The sequence below is a fragment of the Oncorhynchus gorbuscha genome, linkage group LG12, assembly GCF_021184085.1.
Source record: "Oncorhynchus gorbuscha isolate QuinsamMale2020 ecotype Even-year linkage group LG12, OgorEven_v1.0, whole genome shotgun sequence".
NCBI classification, from domain to species: Eukaryota; Metazoa; Chordata; class Actinopteri; order Salmoniformes; family Salmonidae; genus Oncorhynchus; species Oncorhynchus gorbuscha.
In genome coordinates, this window is record NC_060184.1 from 1824786 (window position 1) to 1844988 (window position 20203).

A 20203-nucleotide genomic window follows, 5' to 3' on the forward strand; every position below is an offset into this window, starting at 1 on the left:
ATCAGAGGTGTGATGAGGTGTGTTATACCTTCCTGTTTCGTGTGGACGTTCCAGGAGTGTCCGTATCTTCATCTTCATCATCCTACATCACCATGGAAACACAACATCAACATATAGGAACATATAGGATACTCTTTCTGTTTCTACCACTGTTAGTGTTTACACATAACAAAGTAAAAAAAGATAAAGACACACCTCATCCTCGGTGTCAGAGAAAGCAGTCTTCTTCATGATGTTGTACAGAGGAATAATGTCAGTCATAGTGGGGTCCCTGGGATAGAGAGAGAGATGAGAGAGAGAGAGAGAGAGAGAGAGAGAGAGAGAGAGAGAGAGAGAGAGAGAGGAGAGAGAGAGAGAGAGAGAGAGAGAGAGAGAGAGGAAGGAAGGAAGGAAAGAGATGAGAGAGAGAAATATATTAAATAGAGAGATGGGGAAATATATGAGAGAGAGAGAGAGAGAGAGAGAGAGAGAGAGAGAGAGAGAGAGAGAGAGAGAGAGAGAGAGAGAGAGAGAGAGAGAGAGAGAGAGAGAGAGAGAGAGAGAGAGAGAGGTGAAAATTGGAACACACTAAACTAAACAAACAACAACACGAAGATGTGTGGATAATATTTTTGGCTCTATAACAAAAGACACATCTTGACATCAACTGTTCAGAGGAGACTATGTGAATCAGGCCTTCATGGTCAAATTGCTGCAAAGAAACCTTCTTGCTTCGTTCGGCCAAGAAATACAGTGCCTTGCGAAAGTATTCGGCCCCCTTGAACTTTGCGACCTTTTGCCACATTTCAGGCTTCAAACATAAAGATATAAAACTGTATTTTTTTGTGAAGAATCAACAACAAGTGGGACACAATCATGAAGTGGAACGACATTTATTGGATATTTCAAACTTTTTTAACAAATCAAAAACTGAAAAATTGGGCGTGCAAAATTATTGAATGTCCCCAAGAACACAGTGGCCTCCATCATTCTGCAGCATTGAAGGTCCCCAAGAACACCGTGGCCTCCATCATTCTGCAGCATTGAAGGTCCCCAAGAACACAGTGGCCTCCATCATTCTGCAGCATTGAAGGTCCCCAAGAACACAGTGGCCTCCATCATTCTGCAGCATTGAAGGTCCCCAAGAACACAGTGGCCTCCATCATTCTGCAGTGTTGAAGGTCCCCAAGAACACAGTGGCCTCCATCATTCTGCAGTATTAAAGGTCCCCAAGAACACAGTGGCCTCCATCATTCTGCAGTGTTGAAGGTCCCCAAGAACACCGTGGCCTCCATCATTCTGCAGTGTTGAAGGTCCCCAAGAACACAGTGGCCTCTGTCATTGTTATTTGGAAGACGTTTGGAACCATCAAGACTCTTCCTAGGGCTGGACGGTCTGGAGGTGGCCAAGAACCCAATGGTCACTCTGACAGAGCTCCAGAGTTCCTCTGTGGAGATGGGAGAACCTTCCAGACAGATAACTATCTCTGCAGCACTCCACCAATCAGGCCTTTATGGTAGACATAAGCCATTCCTCAGGGAAAGGCACATGACAGCCCGCTTGGAGTTTATCAAAAGGCACATAAAGACTCAGACCATGAGATACATGGTGAAACCAATATTAAACTATGTAGCATTAATATCAAGTGTCAGGTCTGGAGGAAACCTGGCACCATCCCTACGTTGAAGCATGGTGGTGACAGCATCATGCTGTGAGGATGTTTACAGTGGCAGGGCCGGGGAGACTAGTCAGGATCCAGGGAAAGATGAACAGAACAAAGTACAGAGAGATCTTTGATGAGAACCTGCTCCAGAGCGCTCAGGACCTCAGACTGGGGTGAAGGTTCACCTTCCAATAGGACAACGACCCTAAGCACACAGGCAAGACAACGCAGGAGTGGCTTCAGGACAAGACTCTGAATGTCCTTGAGTGGCCCAGCCAGAGCCCAGACATGAACCCGATCCAACATCTCTGGAGAGACCTGAACATAGCTATGCGGCAACGCTCCCCATCCAACCTGACTGAGCTTGAGAGGATCTGCAGAGAAGAATAGGAGAAACTCCCCAAATACAGGTGTGCCAAGCTGGTAGCATCATACCCAAGAAGACTCGAGGCTGTAATCGCTGCCAAAGGTGCTACAACAAAGTAGGGAGAAAAGGGTGTGAATACTTACGGAAATGTAATATTTACGTTTTTAATATTTAATAAATTAGCTGACTTTTTTAGCTTTGTCATTATGGGGTTGTGTGTTGACTGACGAGGGGGAAAACTATTTAATCCATTTTAGAATAAGGCTGTACCTCACCTTTTTGTGGGAAAAGTCAAGGGGTCTGAATACTTTCCGAATTAACTGTAGTTATAACTATAGTTATTTGTCAGTGTATAATATATATAGTAACAGTAGAGTCTTACTTGATGAAGCTGAGCATGAGGTCAGAGACGAACTTGGCCGTTTTAACGATGAAGGCTCCAGTTTCATTAAAGGTTTGAGCGTTGTGTTCAATATAACGCACCTCCCACATCAACGATGACATACGCCTATGGAGGAGATACACTGTTACACTCACACACACTGTCCTCACACACACTGTCCACACACACTGTCCTCACACACACTGTCCTCACACACACACGCTGTTACACTCACACACACTGTCCTCACACACACTGTCCTCACACACATTGTCCTCACACACACTGTCCTCACACACATTGTCCTCACACACACTGTCCACACACACACTGTCCTCACACACACTGTCCTCACACACACTGTCCTCACACACACTGTCCTCACACACACACTGTCCTCACACACATTGTCCTCACACACACTGTCCATACACACACACACTGTCCTCACACACACACACTGTCCTCACACACACACACTGTCCTCACACACACACTGTCCTCTCACACACTGTCCATACACACACACACACACACTGTCCTCACACGCACACTGGCCATACACACACACACCGTCCTCACACACACTGTCCTCACACACACACCGTCCTCACACACACACGGTCCTCACACACACTGTCCTCACACACACACACGCACACACACACTGTCCTCACACACACACACAGCCCTCACACACACACAGTCCTCACACACACTGTCCTCACACACACACACACACACACACTCTGTCCTCGTGGTACCTGTAGAAGCGGTTCTCCAGCCTGGACCGTATGGTGCTGAGGTCCGTGAGGTAGGCTACTACAGTACAGTAGGAAGGATAAGCCTGGAGATCTACTGGCAAGGCAAACGGTACAGCGACATCTAGAGGAGAGAGAGGAAGGGAGGGAGGGAGACCCAACCAAATCATGTGAAAACAAAAATATAATTACTTGACACATTGGACAGAATTAACAAAAAAAACATAGCAAACTAGAATGCTATTTGGCCCTAAACAGAGCGGAGTACACCACTGTGACTGACCCTACACAGCAGAATACAGAATACCTGACCACTGTGACTGACCCTACACAGAGAGGACACAGTAGCAGAATACCTGACCACTGTGACTGACCCAAACCTAAGGAAAGTTTTGACTATGTACAGACTCAGTGAGCATAGTCATAGCATGATTGGGGTTACTGCCCTGCGTAGGGTGACGTCTTTCAGACGGGACCTTAAATGGGTGTCCTGACTCTCTGAGGTCATTAAAGATACCATGGCACTTATCGTAAGAGTAGGGGTGTTAACCCAGGTGTCCTGGCTAAATTCCCAAGCTGGCCCTCAAACCATCACGGTTACCTAATAATCCCCAGTTTACAATTGACTCATTCATCCCCCTCCTCTCCCCTGTAACTCTTCCCCAGGTCGTTGCTGTAAATGAGAATGTGTTCTCAGTCAACTTACCTGGTAAAAAATAGTCTTATCGTGAGAAAGGATGCTGAAGGCAGACCGGCTATGTGCACACTGCACATAAAATAAGGTGGAAACTGAACTTCCTAAACTCCAAATCTATGACCATATTAGAGACACATATTTCCCTCAGATTACACAGATCCAGAGAGTTCAAAAATGAACCCAATGTTGATAAAGTCCCATATCTACTGGGTGAAATACCAGTGTGACATCACAGCAGTAAGTTTTGTGACCTGTTGCCACGAGAAACGGGCAACCAGTGAAGAACAAACACCATTGTAAATACAACCCATATTTATGTTTATTTATTTTCCCTTTTGTACTTTAACTATTTGCACATCGTTACAACACTGTGAATATACATAATATGACATTTGTAATGTCTTTATTCTTTTGTAACTTCTGTGAGTGTAATGTTTCCTGTTAATTTTTATTGTTTATTTCACTTTTGTTTATTATCTACCTCACTTGCTTTGGCAATGTTTAACATATGTTTAGCATGTCAATAAAGCCCTTAAATTGAATTGAGAGAGAGAGACAGACAGACACAGAGAGAGAGACAGACAGAGAGAGAGAGACAGACAGAGAGAGAGAGACAGACAGAGAGAGAGAGCGACAGAGACAGAGAGTGAGAGTAAGAGAGAGAGAGAGAGAGAGACAGAGACAGAGACAGAGACAGAGACAGACAGAGAGAGAGACAGAGAGAGACAGAGAGCGACAGAGAGAGAGAGAGAGAGAGAGAGAGAGCGAGAGAGACAGAGAGACAGAGAGACAGAGAGAGAGAGAGAGAGAGAGAGAGAGAGAGAGAGAGAGAGAGAGAGAGAGAGAGAGAGAGAGAGAGAGAGAGAGAGAGAGAGAGAGAGAGAGACAGAGAGCGACAGAGACAGAGAGCGAGAGTAAGAGAGAGAGAGAGACAGAGAGCGACAGAGAGCGAGAGAGGAAAGGGATAGGGGTGTGTTAGTGTACTGTGTCTCCATCATTCCACTAGAGGGAGCCCAGGTCACTGTTCAGTGTATGGGATGTCTAGTACGATATGTAAACTGTGATGTAATGTACAGTATATTATGTGAAGTGAAGCCCAATTATGAGCTGGATTGACGAGATATTTTTGAGGAGATGGGAAACACCATTGGGATTGTATTAACGCCTATTGTGTACATTGACCATGTGTCGTCAATGGGCTCTACAGTGCATTCTGGGCAATTCAATGCTGATGAGGTCATACCGAGCTCAAAAAACCAACATCAGCATGAATTACGTCAACAAGAAATACAACATTATAAATATTTTCAGAGATGTGAGATAATGGGTTTGTCCTGTGTAATTGCTTTGGAATAGTACGTAGATTGGAGACAGGATGCTGGGTGGGGTATTATACGTTTCTCCATTCATTGACCGCTGGGATTTCATTCTTTCTAAGTATCTCTGGATTTAACAACATACAGTTGAAATCGGAAGTTTACATACACTTAGGTTGGAGTCACCAAAACTAGTTTACATACACTTAGGTTGGAGTCATTAAAACTAGTTTACATACACTTAGGCTGGAGTCATTAAAACTAGTTTACATACACTTAGGCTGGAGTCATTAAAACTAGTTTACAGACACTTAGGTTGGAGTCACCAAAACTAGTTTACATACACTTAGGCTGGAGTCATTAAAACTAGTTTACATACACTTAGGCTGGAGTCATTAAAACTAGTTTACATACACTTAGGCTGGAGTCATTAAAACTAGTTTAAAGACACTTAGGCTGGAGTCATTAAAACTAGTTTACAGACACGTAGGTTGGAGTCATTAAAACTAGTTTACATACATTTAGGTTGGAGTCATCAAAACTAGTTTACATACACTTAGGTTGGAGTCATCAAAACTAGTTTACATACACTTAGGTTGGAGTCATCAAAACTAGTTTACAGACACGTAGGTTGGAGTCATTAAAACTAGTTTACATACACTTAGGTTGGAGTCATCAAAACTAGTTTACATACACTTAGGTTGGAGTCATTAAAACTAGTTTACATACACTTAGGTTGGAGTCATTAAAACTAGTTTACATACACTTAGGTTGGAGTCATTAAAACTAGTTTACATACACTTAGGTTGGAGTCATTAAAACTAGTTTACATACACTTAGGCTGGAGTCATTAAAACTAGTTTACATACACTTAGATTGGAGTCATTAAAACTAGTTTACATACACTTAGGTTGGAGTCATTAAAACTAGTTTACATACACTTAGGTTGGAGTCTTCAAAACTAGTTTACATACACTTAGGTTGGAGTCATCAAAACTAGTTTTTCAACCACTGCACACATTTCTTGTTAACAAACTATAGTTTTGGCAAGTCGGTTAGGACATCTACTTTGTGCAAGACACAAGTAAAGTTTCCAACAATTGTTTACAGACAGATTATTTCACTTTTAATTCACTGTATCACAATTTCAGTGGGTCAGAAGTTTACGTACACTAAGTTGACTGTGCCTTTAAACAGCTTGGAAAATTCCAGAAAATTATGTCATGGCTTTAGAAGCTTCTGATAGGCTAATTGACATAATTTGAGTCAATTGGGGGTGTACCTGTGGATATATTTAAAGGCCTACCTTCAAACTCAGTGCCTCTTTGCTTGACATCATGGGAAAATCAAAAGAAATCAGTCAAGACCTCAGACAAAAAAAATGTAGACGTCCACAAGTCTGGTTCATCCTTGGGAACAATTTCCAAATGCCTGAAGGTACCACGTTCATCTGTACAAACAATAGTACGCAAGTATAAACCCCATGGGACCACGCAGCCGTCATACCGCTCAGGAAGGAGACGCGTTCTGTCTCCTAGGGATGAATGTACTTTGGTGCGAAAGGTGCAAATCAATCCCAGAACAACAGCAAAAGACCTTGTGAAGATGCTGGAGGAAACAGGTACAAAAGTGTCAATATCCACAGTAAAACGAGTCCTATATCGACATAACCTGAGGCCGTTCACCAAGGAAGAAGCCACTGCTCCAAAACCGCAATAAAAAAAGACAGACTAAAGTTTGCAACTGCACATGGGGACAAAGATCGTACTTTTTGGAGAAATGTCCTCTGGACTGATGAAACAAAAATAGAACTGTTTGGCCATAATGACCATCGTTATGTTTGGAGGAAAAAGAGGGAGGCTTGCAAGCCGAAGAACACCATCCCAACCGTGAAGCACGGGGATGGCAGCATCATGTTGTGGGGGTGCTTTGCTGCAGGAGGGACTGGTGCACTTCACAAAATACATGGCATCATGAGAAAGAAAAATTATGTGGATATACTGAAGCAACATCTCAAGACATCAGTTAGGAAGTTAAAGCTTGCTCACAAGTGGGTCTTCCAAATGGACAATGACCCCAAGCATACTTCCAAAGTTTTGGCAAAATGGCTTAAGGACAACAAAGTCAATGTATTGGAGTGGCCATCACAAAGCCCTGACCTCGATCCTATAGAAAATGTTTGGGCAGAACTGAAAAAGCATGTGCCAGCAAGGAGGCCTACAAACCTGACTCAGTTACACCAGCTCTGTCAGGGGGAATGGGCCAATATTCACCAAACTTATTGTGGGAAGCTTGTGGAAGACTACCCAAAACGTTTGACCCAAGTTAAACAATTTAAAGGCAATGCTACCAAATACTAATTGAGTGTATGTAAATTTCTGACCCACTGGGAATGTGATGAAAGAAATAAAAGCAGAAATAAATAATTCTCTCTACTATTATTCTGACATTTCACATTCTTAAACTAAAGTGGTGATCCTAACTGACCTAAGACAGGGAATTTTTACTAGGATTAAATGCCAGGAATTGTGAAAAACGGAGTTTAAATGTATTTGGCGAAGGTGTATGTAAATTTACGACTTCAACTGTATCTCATGATGTCAGATTGTGTCAGCTGTGTCACTGTGTCTTGTGGTGATGAGGTCATACCGAGTGTGGTAAGCTGGTCGATGGCGTTGACGATGCGTTGGCACTCGTGGTTCCGCGTGGCGGCGCCCCACTCCCCCTCCAGGGGAACATACAGCAGCTCTCTCTGCTCCTCCTCCGTTAGAGGAACGCTCTGACCCAGCTCCTCTGGAAACACTACTGATGGACCACACATCATCAGAACAACAGACGACTGATGGACCACACATCATCAGAACAACAGACTACTGATGGACCACACATCATCAGAACGATACACAGGCGTTTAACAAGTGTGTGTGTGTGACCTACCCTCGTTGGGGATAGGCTCCATGTCCCAAGGACTCATCTTCTCTGTGTCACCATTATCCCAGCTAGACAGGACACACATTATCATCATCATTATCATCCAGCTGGACAGGACACACATTATCATCATTGGCATCATCATTATCATCCAGCTGGACAGGACACACATTATCATCAGCATTATCATCCAGCTGGACAGGACACACATTATCATCATTGTCATCATCATCATTATCCCAGCTAGAAAGGAAAGACATTATCATCACGCTAAAGGATCATGTTGATGTTTGTGTTTTTGTAAAATTCATTAAAAAAAAATAATAATAATAATGAGTATCAAGGATGTTTCATGTCATAAAGGTTAATGCAGGGTTATAACCTACCAGATGTAGTAAAACGAAAAGTCTGTCTGGTGTTATGAAGGGTTATAGGGTTATGAAGGCTCAGAGGTGTTATAACCTACCAGATGATGTATTACTGGAACAGTCTGTCTGGTGTTATGAAGGGTAATATGGTTATGAAGGCTCAGAGGTGTTATAACCTACCAGATGTAGTAAAACGAACAGTCTGTCTGGTGTTATGAAGGGTTATAGGGTTATGAAGGCTCAGAGGTGTTAAAACCTACCAGATGATGTATTCCTGGAACAGTCTGTCTGGTGTTATGAAGGGTTATAGGGTTATGAAGGCTCAGAGGTGTTATAACCTACCAGATGTAGTAAAACGAACAGTCTGTCTGGTGGTATGAAGGGTTATATGGTTATGAAGGCTCAGAGGTGTTATAACCTACCAGATGTAGTAAAACGAACAGTCTGTCTGGTGTTATGAAGGGTTATAGGGTCATGAAGGCTCAGAGGTGTTATAACCTACCAGATGATGTATTACTGGAACAGTCTGTCTGGTGTTATGAAGGGTTATAGGGTTATGAAGGCTCAGAGGTGTTAAAACCTACCAGATGATGTATTACTGGAACAGTCTGTCTGGTGTTATGAAGGGTTATAGGGTTATGAAGGCAAAGAGGTGTTAAAACCTACCAGATGATGTATTACTGGAACAGTCTGTCTGGTGTTATGAAGGGTTATAGGGTTATGAAGGCTCAGCGGTGTTAAAACCTACCAGATGATGTATTACTGGAACAGTCTGTCTGGAGTTATGAAGGGTTATAGGGTTATGAAGGCTCAGAGGTGTTAAAACCTACCAGATGATGTATTACTGGAACAGTCTGTCTGGAGTTATGAAGGGTTATAGGGTTATGAAGGCTCAGCGGTGTTATAACCTACCAGATGTTGTGAACACTGGAACAGGCTGCCTGGCATTATACAGAGTGATAGGGTTATTGAGGCTCATAGAGTTGTTATAACATACCAGACATTGTAGCGTTGGAAAAGTCTGTCTGGCATTATACAGGGTTATAGGTTTATGAAAGTTCATAGAGATGTTATAACCTACCAGACATTGTAGCATTGGAACAGGCTGTCTGGGTACTCTGGTTGGAAGGGCTCCTGGTCCTCAATGGTCCCGAACCACCAGGCATCGTCTATGACCGACCTGAACCTGTCACCTGGATGGGACAAGGTCATTTCTAATTACAACACCGCAACCTCACTGACCTGAACCTGTCACCTGGATGGGACAAGGTCACTTCTAATTACAACACCACCAGGTATCATCTACCACTGACCTGAACCTGTCACCTGGATGGGACAAGGCAACTTCTAATTACAACACCACCAGGTATCATCTACCACTGACCTGTACCTGTCAACTGGATGGGACAAGGTAACTTCTAATTACAACACCACCAGGTATCATCTACCACTGACCTGAACCTGTCACCTGGATGGGACAAGGTCACTTCGAATTACAACACCACCAGGTATCATCTACCACTGACCTGAACCTGTCACCTGGATGAGACAAGGTCATTTCTAATTACAACACCACCAGGTATCATCTACCACTGACCTGAACCTGTCACCTGGATGGGACAAGGTCACTTCTAATTACAACACCACCAGGTATCATCTACCACTGACCTGAACCTGTCACCTGGATGGGACAAGGTCACTTCTAATTACAACACCACCAGGTATCATCTACCACTGACCTGAACCTGTCACCTGGATGGGACAAGGTCACTTCTAATTACAACACCGCAACCTCACTGACCTGAACCTGTCACCTGGATGGGACAGGGTCACTTCTTATTACAACACCGCAATCTCACTGACCTGAACCTGTCACCTGGATGGGACAAGGTCACTTCTAATTACAACACCACCAAGTATCATCTACCACTGACCTGAACCTGTCACCTGGATGGGACAAGGTCACTTCTAATTACAACACCACCAGGTATCATCTATCACTGACCTGAACCTATCACCTGGATGAGACAAGGTTATTTCTAATTACAACACCACCAGGTATCATCTACCACTGACCTGAACCTGTCACCTGGATGGGACAATGTCACTTCGAATTACAACACCACCAGGTATCATCTACCACTGACCTGAACCTGTCACCGGATGGGACAAGGTCACTTCTAATTACAACACCACCAGGTATCATCTACCACTGACCTGAACCTGTCACCTGGATGGGACAATGTCACTTCGAATTACAACACCACCAGGTATCATCTACCACTGACCTGAACCTGTCACCCGGATGGGACAAGGTCACTTCTAATTACAACACCACCAGGTATCATCTACCACTGACCTGTACCTGTCAACTGGATGGGACAATGTCACTTCTAATTACAACACCACCAGGTATCATCTTCCACTGACCTGAACCTGTCAACTGGATGAGACAAGGTCACTTCTAATTACAACACCACCAGGTATCATCTATCACTGACCTGAACCTATCACCTGGATGAGACAAGGTTATTTCTAATTACAACACCACCAGGTATCATCTACCACTGACCTGAACCTGTCACCTGGATGAGACAAGGTTATTTCTAATTACAACACCACCAGGTATCATCTTCCACTGACCTAAACCTGTCACCTGCATAGATACAATGATGAGACCTCTATACATCTCTATGGCCTACCCAAAACGTCATAGATACGATGATGAGACCTCTATCCATCTCTATGGCCTACCCAAAACGTCATAGATACAATGATGAGACCTCTATCCATCTCTATGGGCCAACCACAAACACCATAACGGCATAGATACCATGATGAGACCTCTATCCATCTCTATGGGCCTACCCATAATGGCATAGATACAATAATGAGACCTCTATCCATCTCTATGGGCCAACCACAAACACCATAACGGCATAGATACCATGATGAGACCTCTATCCATCTCTATGGCCTACCCATAATGGCATAGATACAATAATGAGACCTCTATCCATCTCTATGGGCCTAACCACAGACACAGAGCCCTTAGAAAGAGACTGACCTATGGTCCAGTTGTGGTCTCTCGCATCATCAAACTGCTGCCGCAGAACCAGGAAGTCAATCACGTCAGGCATGTCGTGGTATCTATGACAACACACATATACCACGTTAGTAACACACAAACACAGAAACACAGTCACAATTGTGCGCACACACACACACACACACACACACACACACACACACACACACACACACACACACACACACACACACACACACACACACACACACACACACACACACACACACACACACACACACAGAGAGAGCACAGAGTAAGGTATGGTTACTTCATGGAGAAGGAGCCTCCAGTCAGCTTGCCAGTATCAGGGTCCAGGAAGGCCAGTTTGAGGCAGCAGAGAGAGGGGAGACCAACCTCATACTTTAGCCCTACTATCTTCACCAGCTCCTGCTCCTACAGAGACACACACACACACACACACACACACACACACACACACACACACACACACACACACACACACACACACACACACCCAGTTGTTTCTTGAGGTCAGGGTGATTTAGTCATTTAGCTGACAATCTTATTCATGTCTTTTCCTTGTGTGTGTGGTGGGGGTGGTGGTGTGTGTGTGTGTGTGTGTGTGTGTGTGTGTGTGTGTGTGTGTGTGTGTGTGTGTGTGTGTGTGTGTGTGTGTGTGTGTGTGTGTGTGTGTGTGTGTGTGTGTGTGTTAGTGCGTGTGTGTTAGTGTGTTAGTGTGTTTGTTAGTGTGTGTTAGTGTGTGTTAATGTGTGTTAGTGTGTGTTAATGTGTGTAGTGGGGGGGGGGGTGTTAATGTGTGTTAGTGTGTGTAGGGGGGGGGTGTTAATGTGTGTTAATGTGTGTAGTGGGGGGTGTTAATGTGTGTTAGTGTGTGTAGTGGGGGTGTTAATGTGTGTTAGTGGGGGGGTGTTAATGTGTGTTAGTGGGGGGGTGTTAATGTGTGTTAGTGTGTGTAGTGGGGGTGTTAATGTGTGTAGTGGGGGGGTGTTAATGTGTGTTAGTGTATGTAGTGGGGGTGTGTTAATGTGTGTAGTGGGGGGGTGTTAATGTGTGTTAGTGTGTGTAGTGGGGGGTGTTAATGTGTGTAGTGGGGGTGTTAATGTGTGTTAGTGTGTGTAGTGGGGGGGGGTGTGTTAATGTGTGTTAATGTGTGTAGTGGGGGGTGTGTGTTAGTGTGTGTTAATGTTTGTAGTGGGGGGTGTGTTAATGTGTGTTAATGTGTGTAGTGGGGGGGTGTGTTAATGTGTGTTAATGTGTGTAGTGGGGGGGTGTTAATGTGTGTTAGTGTGTGTAGTGGGGGGGTGTTAATGTGTGTAGTGGGGGGGTGTTAATGTGTGTTAGTGTGTGTAGTGGGGGGTGTGTTAGTGTATGTAGTGGGGGGTGTTAATGTGTGTTAGTGTGTGTAGTGGGGGGGTGTTAATGTGTGTAGTGGGGGGGTGTGTTAATGTGTGTTAATGTGTGTAGTGGGGGTGTTAATGTGTGTAGTGGGGGGGTGTGTTAATGTGTGTTAATGTGTGTAGTGGGGGGGTGTTAATGTGTGTTAGTGTGTGTAGTGGGGGGTGTTAATGTGTGTTAATGTGTGTAGTGGGGGGGTGTTAATATGTGTTAATGTGTGTAGTGGGGGGGGTGTTAATGTGTGTAGTGGGGGGGTGTTAATATGTGTTAATGTGTGTAGTGGGGGGGTGTTAATATGTGTTAATGTGTGTAGTGGGGGGGGGGGTGTTAATATGTGTTAATGTGTGTAGTGGGGGGTGTTAATGTGTGTAGTGGGGGGGTGTTAATGTGTGTTAGTGTATGTAGTGGGGGGGTGTTAATGTGTGTTAATGTGTGTAGTGGGGGGTGTTAATGTGTGTTAGTGTGTGTAGTGGGGGTGTTAATGTGTGTAGTGGGGGGTGTTAATGTGTGTAGTGGGGGGTGTTAATGTGTGTAGTGGGGGGGTGTTAATGTGTGTTAGTGTATGTAGTGGGGGGTGTGTTAATGTGTGTAGTGGGAGGATGTGTTAATATGTGTTAATGTGTGTAGTGGGGGGTGTTAATGTGTGTTAGTGTATGTAGTGGGGGGTGTTAATGTGTGTAGTGGGGGGTGTTAATGTGTGTTAGTGTATGTAGTGGGGGGGGGTGTTATTGTGTGTTAGTGTATGTAGTGGGGGTGTTAATGTGTGTTAGTGTATGTAGTGGGGGGGGGGGTGTTAATGTGTGTTAGTGTATGTAGTGGGGGGGGGTGTTAATGTGTGTTAGTGTATGTAGTGGGGGGGTGTTAATGTGTGTTAGTGTATGTAGTGGGGGGGTGTTAATATGTGTTAATGTGTGTAGTGGGGGGTGTTAATGTGTGTAGTGGGGGGTGTGTTAATATGTGTTAATGTGTGTAGTGGGGGTGTTAATGTGTGTTAGTGTATGTAGTGGGGGGGTGTTAATGTGTGTAGTGGGGGTGTTAATGTGTGTTAGTGTGTGTAGTGGGGGGTGTTAATGTGTGTTAATGTGTGTAGTGGGGGTGTTAATGTGTGTTAATGTGTGTTAATGTGTGTTAGTGTGTGTAGTGGGGGAGGTGTTAATGTGTGTAGTGGGGGGGGTGTTAATGTGTGTAGTGGGGGGGGGGTGTTAATGTGTGTAGTGGGGGGTGTTAATGTGTGTTAATGTGTGTTAGTGGGGGGGGGTGTTAATGTGTGTTAATGTGTGTTAGTGTGTGTAGTGGGGGAGGTGTTAATGTGTGTAGTGGGGGGGGTGTTAATGTGTGTAGTGGGGGGTGTTAATGTGTGTAGTGGGGGGTGTTAATGTGTGTTAATGTGTGTTAGTGGGGGGTGTTAATGTGTGTTAGTGGGGGGTTGTTAATGTGTGTTAGTGGGGGGGTGTTAATGTGTGTTAAATGTTTAGTGGGGGAGGTGTTAATGTGTGTAGTGGGGGGGTGTTAATGTGTGTGTGTGTTAATGTGTGTTAGTGTGTTTAGTGGGGGGAGGTGTTAATGTGTGTAGTGGGGGGGTGTTAATGTGTGTAGTGTGGGGGGTGTTAATGTGTGTAGTGGGGGGGTGTTAATGTGTGTTAATGTGTGTTAGTGGGGGGTGTTAATGTGTGTTAGTGGGGGGGTGTTAATGTGTGTTAGTGGGGGGGGGTGTTAATGTGTGTAGTGGGGGGTGTTAATGTGTGTAGTGGGGCGGGTGTTAATGTGTGTTAGTGGGGGGGTGTTAATGTGTGTAGTGGGTGGGGTGTTAATGTGTGTAGTGGGGGGTGTTAATGTGTGTTAGTGGGGGTGTGTTAATGTGTGTTAGTGTGTGTAGTGGGGGTGTTAATGTGTGTTAGTGGGGGGTGTGTTAATGTGTGTTAGTGTGTGTAGTGGGGGTGTGTGTTAATGTGTGTTAATGTGTGTTAGTGGGGGGGTGTGTTAATGTGTGTTAATGTGTGTTAGTGTGTGTAGTGGGGGGTGTGTTAATGTGTGTTAATGTGTGTAGTGGGGGGTGTGTGTTAGTGTATGTAGTGGGGGGTGTTAATGTGTGTTAGTGTGTGTAGTGGGGGGGGGGTGTGTTAATGTGTGTAGTGGGGGGTGTGTTAACGTGTGTTAGTGTGTGTAGTGGGGGGGTGTGTTAATGTGTGTTAATGTGTGTAGTGGGGGTGTGTGTTAGTGTATGTAGTGGGGGTGTGTTAATGTGTGTAGTGGGGGGGGTGTTAATGTGTGTAGTGGGGGTGTGTTAATGTGTGTAGTGGGGGTGTGTGTTAGTGTGTGTAGTGGGGGTGTTAATGTGTGTTAGTGTGTGTAGTGGGGGTGTTAATGTGTGTAGTGGGGGTGTTCATGTGTGTTAGTGTGTGTAGTGGGGGGTGTTAATGTGTGTTAGTGTATGTAGTGGGGGGGTGTGTTAGTGTGTGTAGTGGGGGGTGTTAGTGTGTGTTAGTGTGTGTAGTGGGGGTGTGTGTTAGTGTGTGTAGTGGGGGGGTGTTAATGTGTGTTAGTGTGTGTAGTGGGGGGGTGTTAATGTGTGTTAATGTGTGTAGTGGGGGTGTTAATGTGTGTTAGTGTATGTAGTGGGGGTGTTAATGTGTGTTAATGTGTGTAGTGGGGGGGTGTTAATGTGTGTTAGTGTGTGTAGTGGGGGGGTGTGTTAATGTGTGTTAATGTGTATAGTGGGGGGTGTGTTAATGTGTGTTAATGTGTGTAGTGGGGGGGGGGTGTTAATGTGTGTAGTGGGGGGGGGTGTGTTAATGTGTGTAGTGGGGGGTGTGTGTTAGTGTATGTAGTGGGGGGGGGTTAATGTGTGTTAGTGTGTGTAGTGGGGGTGTGTTAATGTGTGTAGTGGGGGGGTGTGTTAGTGTATGTAGTGGGGGGGTGTTAATGTGTGTTAGTGTGTGTAGTGGGGGGGTGTTAATGTGTGTTAGTGTGTGTAGTGGGGGTGTTAATGTGTGTTAGTGTGTGTAGGGTGTGTTAGTGTGTGTAGTGGGGTGGTGTGTTAATGTGTGTAGTGGGGGTGTGTGTTAGTGTGTGTAGTGGGGGTGTGTGTTAGTGTGTGTGGGGGTGTGTGTTAGTGTGTGTAGTGGGGTGGTGTGTTAGTGTGTTAGTGGGGGTGTGTGTTAGTGTATGTAGTGGGGGTGTTAATGTGTGTGAGTGTGTGTAGGGTGTGTTAGTGTGTAGTGGGGTGTGTGTTAGTGTGTGTATGGTATGTTAGTGTGTATTGGGGTGGTGTGTTAGTGTGTAGTGGGGGTGTGTGTTAGTGTGTGTGTTAGTGTGTGTATGGTATGTTAGTGTGTAGTGGGGGTGTGTGTTAGTGTGTGTAGGGTGTGTTAGTGTGTAGTGGGGATGTGTGTTAGTGTGTGTAGTGGGGTGGTGTGTTAGTGTGTGTAGTGGGGTGGTGTGTTAGTGTGTGTAGTGGGGTGGTGTGTTAGTGTGTGTAGTGGGGTGGTGTGTTAGTGTGTTAGTGGGGGGGGGGGGTGTTAGTATGTGTAGTGGGGTGGTGGTGTTAGTATGTGTGGGGGGGTAGTATGTGTAGTGGGGGGGGGGGGTGTTAGTATGTGGGGGGGGTGTTAGTATGTGTGGGAGTGGGGGTGTTAGTATGTGTAGTGGGGGTGTTAGTATGTGTGGGGGGGGGGGGGGGTGTTAGTATGTGTGGGGGGGGGGGTTAGTGTGTGTGGGGGGGTGTTAGTATGTGTGTGGGGGGGTGTTAGTGTGTGTGGGGGTGTTAGTATGTGTGTGGGGGGGTGTTAGTGTGTGTGGGGGTGTTAGTATGTGTGGGGGGTGGTGCTAGTATGTGTGTGGGGGGGTGTTAGTATGTGTGGGGGGGTGTTAGTATGTGTGTGGGTGGGAGTGTTAGTATGTGTGGGGGGGTGTTAGTATGTGTGTGGGGGGTGTTAGTGTGTGTGGGGGGTGTTAGTATGTGTGTGGGGGGGGGTGTTAGTATGTGTGTGGGGGGTGTGTTAGTATGTGTGTGTGTGGGTGTGTTAGTGTGTAGTGTGTGTTAGTATGTGTGTGTGGGGGGTGTGTTAGTATGTGTGTGTGTGGGTGTGTTAGTGTGTGTGTGGGGGATGTGTTAGTATGTGTGTGGGGGGGGGGTGTTAGTAGTGTGTGTGTGGGGGGGGGGGGGTGTTAGTGTGTGTGGGGGTGTGTTAGTGTGTGTGGGGGGGTGTGTTAGTATGTGTGTGGGGGGGTGTTAGTATGTGTGTGGGGGTGTGTTAGTATGTGTGTGTGGGGGGATGTTAGTATGTGTGTGTGTGGGGGTGTTAGTGTGTGTGGGGGTGTGTGTTAGTATGTGTGGGGGGGTGTTAGTATGTGTGTGGGGGTGTTAGTATGTGTGTGTGGGGGGTGTTAGTATGTGTGTGGGGGGGTGTTAGTATGTGTGTGGGGGGTGTTAGTATGTGTGTGGGGGGGTGGGGTGTTAGTATGTGTGTGTGTGGGGCTGTGTTAGTATGTGTGTGGGGGGGTGTTAGTATGTGTGTGTGTGGGGGGGTGTTAGTGTGTGTGTGGGGGTGGGGGTGTTAGTATGTGTGTGTGGGGGGTGTTAGTATGTGTGTGGGGGTGGGGGTGTTAGTATGTGTGTGTGTGGGGGGTGTTAGTATGTGTGTGTGGGGGGTGTTAGTATGTGTGGGGGGGTGTTAGTGTGTGTGTGGGGGGTGTTAGTGTGTGTGTGGAGGTGGGGGTGTTAGTATGTGTGGGGGGTGTTAGTATGTGTGGGGGGTGTTAGTGTGTGGGGGGGTTAGTATGTGTGTGTGTGGGGGGGTGTTAGTGTGTGTGTGGGGGTGGGGGTGGGGGTGTTAGTATGTGTGTGTGGGGGGTGTTAGTATGTGTGTGGGGGTGGGGGTGTTAGTATGTGTGGGGGGGTGTTAGTATGTGTAGTGGGGGGGTGTTAGTATGTGTGTGTGTGGGGGTGTTAGTATGTGTGGGGGGTGTGTTAGTATGTGTGTGGGGGGGTGTTAGTGTGTGTGGGGGGTGTTAGTATGTGTGGGGGGGTGGTGTTAGTATGTGTGTGTGGAGGGGGTGTTAGTATGTGTGGGGGGGTGTTAGTATGTGTGGGGGGGTGTGTAGTATGTGTGTGGGTGGGGGTGTTAGTATGTGTGGGGGGGTGTTAGTATGTGTGTGGGGGGGTGTTAGTGTGTGGGGGGGTGTTAGTATGTGTGTGTGGGGGGGTGTTAGTATGTGTGGCGGGGGTGTTAGTATGTGTGTGGGTGGGGGTGTTAGTATGTGTGGGGGGGTGTTAGTATGTGTGTGTGGGGGGTGTGTTAGTATGTGTGTGGGGGTGTGTGTTAGTATGTGTGTGGGGGGGTGTTAGTATGTGTGTGTGGGGGTGTGTTAGTGTGTGTAGTGGGGTGGTGTGTTAGTGTGTTAGTGGGGGAGGGGGTGTTAGTATGTGTAGTGGGGTGGGGGTGTTAGTATGTGTAGTGGGGGGGGGTGTTAGTATGTGTGGGGGGGTGTTAGTATGTGTGGGGGTGGGGGTGTTAGTATGTGTGTGGGGGGGTGTTAGTATGTGGGGGGGTGTTAGTATGTGTGTGGGGGGGGGTTAGTGTGGGGGGGGGGGTGTTAGTATGTGTGGGGGGGGTGTTAGTATGTGTGGGGGGGGTGTTAGTATGTGTGGGGGGGTGTTAGTATGTGTGTGGGGGTGTTAGTATGTGTGGGGGGTGTTAGTATGTGTGGGGGTGTTAGTATGTGTGTGGGGGGGTGTTAGTATGTGTGTGGGGGGTGTTAGTATGTGTGGGGGGTGTTAGTATGTGTGGGGGGGGTGTTAGTATGTGTGTGGGGGGTGTGTTAGTATGTGTGGGGGTGTTAGTATGTGTGTGGGGGGGTGTTAGTATGTGTGTGGGGGGTGTGTTAGTATGTGTGGGGGGTGTTAGTATGTGTGTGGGGGGTGTTAGTATGTGTGTGGGGGGTGTGTTAGTGTGTGTGGGGGTGTTAGTAGGGGGGGTGTTAGTATGTGTGTGGGGGTGTTAGTATGTGTGTGGGGGGGTGTTAGTATGTGTGGGGGTGTTAGTATGTGTGTGGGGGGTGTTAGTATGTGTGTGGGGGGTGTGTTAGTATGTGTGTGGGGGTGTTAGTATGTGTGGGGGGTGTGTTAGTGTGTGTGGGGGGTGTTAGTATGTGTGGGGGGGGGGGTGTTAGTATGTGTGTGGGGGGTGTTAGTATGTGTGGGGGGTGTTAGTATGTGTGGGGGTATGTTAGTATGTGTGTGGGGGGTGTTAGTATGTGTGTGGGGGGTGTGTTAGTATGTGTGTGGGGGTGTTAGTATGTGTGGGGGTGTGTTAGTGTGTGTGGGGGTGTTAGTATGTGTGGGGGTGTGTTAGTATGTGTGTGGGGGGGTGTTAGTGTGTGTGGGGGTGTTAGTATGTGTGGGGGTGGTGTTAGTATGTGTGTGTGGAGGGGGTGTTAGTATGTGTGGGGGGTGTTAGTATGTGTGGGGGGGTGTTAGTATGTGTGTGGGTGGGGGTGTTAGTATGTGTGGGGGGTGTTAGTATGTGTGTGGGGGGGTGTTAGTGTGTGTGGGGGGTGTTAGTATGTGTGTGTGGGGGGGTGTTAGTATGTGTGGCGGGGGTGTTAGTATGTGTGGGGGTGTTAGTATGTGTGGCGGGGGTGTTAGTATGTGTGTGGGTGGAGGTGTTAGTATGTGTGTGGGGGGGTGTTAGTATGTGTGTGGGGGGGGGGTGTTAGTGTGTGTGGGGAGGTGGTAGTATGTGTGTGGGGGTGTGTTAGTATGTGTGTGTGTGGGTGTGTTAGTGTGTGTAGTGTGTGTTAATATGTGTGTGTGGGGGGTGTGTTAGTATGTGTGTGTGTGGGTGTGTTAGTGTGTGTGTGTGGGGGTGTGTTAGTATGTGTGTGGGGGGTGTTAGTATGTGTGTGGGGGGTGTGTTAGTATGTGTGTGTGGGGGTGTGTTAGTATGTGTGTGGGGGGTGTGTTAGTATGTGTGTGGGGGGGGGTGTTAGTATGTGTGTGGGGGGGTGTTAGTATGTGTGTGTGGGGGTGTGTTAGTATGTGTGTGGGGGGGGGTGTTAGTATGTGTGTGGGGGGGTGTTAGTATGTGTGTGGGGGGGTGTTAGTATGTGTGTGTGGGGGGGTGTGTTAGTATGTGTGTGGGGGGTGTGTTAGTATGTTGGTGGGGGGGGGTGTTAGTATGTGTGGGGGGGGGTGTTAGTATGTGTGTGTGGGGGGGTGTTAGTATGTGTGTGTGGGGGGGTGTTAGTATGTGTGGGGGTGGGGGTGTTAG

At 46.6% G+C, this 20203-nt stretch overlaps 1 protein-coding gene across 1 annotated transcript in view; it reads right to left on the reverse strand.

Annotated features, from left to right (window-relative positions):
* The window catches only part of LOC123990451 (pleckstrin homology domain interacting protein), a 137923-nt gene that overhangs the window by 14123 nt on the left and 103597 nt on the right, over nucleotides 1-20203 (reverse strand). Inside the window, exons 27-35 of the mRNA XM_046290987.1 lie at nucleotides 11824-11948; nucleotides 11532-11614; nucleotides 9546-9657; nucleotides 8103-8164; nucleotides 7815-7970; nucleotides 3156-3276; nucleotides 2392-2517; nucleotides 196-271; nucleotides 29-82 (exon numbers count right to left, since the gene is read on the reverse strand). Of these exons, the coding sequence (XP_046146943.1) occupies nucleotides 29-82; nucleotides 196-271; nucleotides 2392-2517; nucleotides 3156-3276; nucleotides 7815-7970; nucleotides 8103-8164; nucleotides 9546-9657; nucleotides 11532-11614; nucleotides 11824-11948 (915 nt within the window). The remainder of the gene's footprint in view (nucleotides 1-28; nucleotides 83-195; nucleotides 272-2391; nucleotides 2518-3155; nucleotides 3277-7814; nucleotides 7971-8102; nucleotides 8165-9545; nucleotides 9658-11531; nucleotides 11615-11823; nucleotides 11949-20203) is intronic.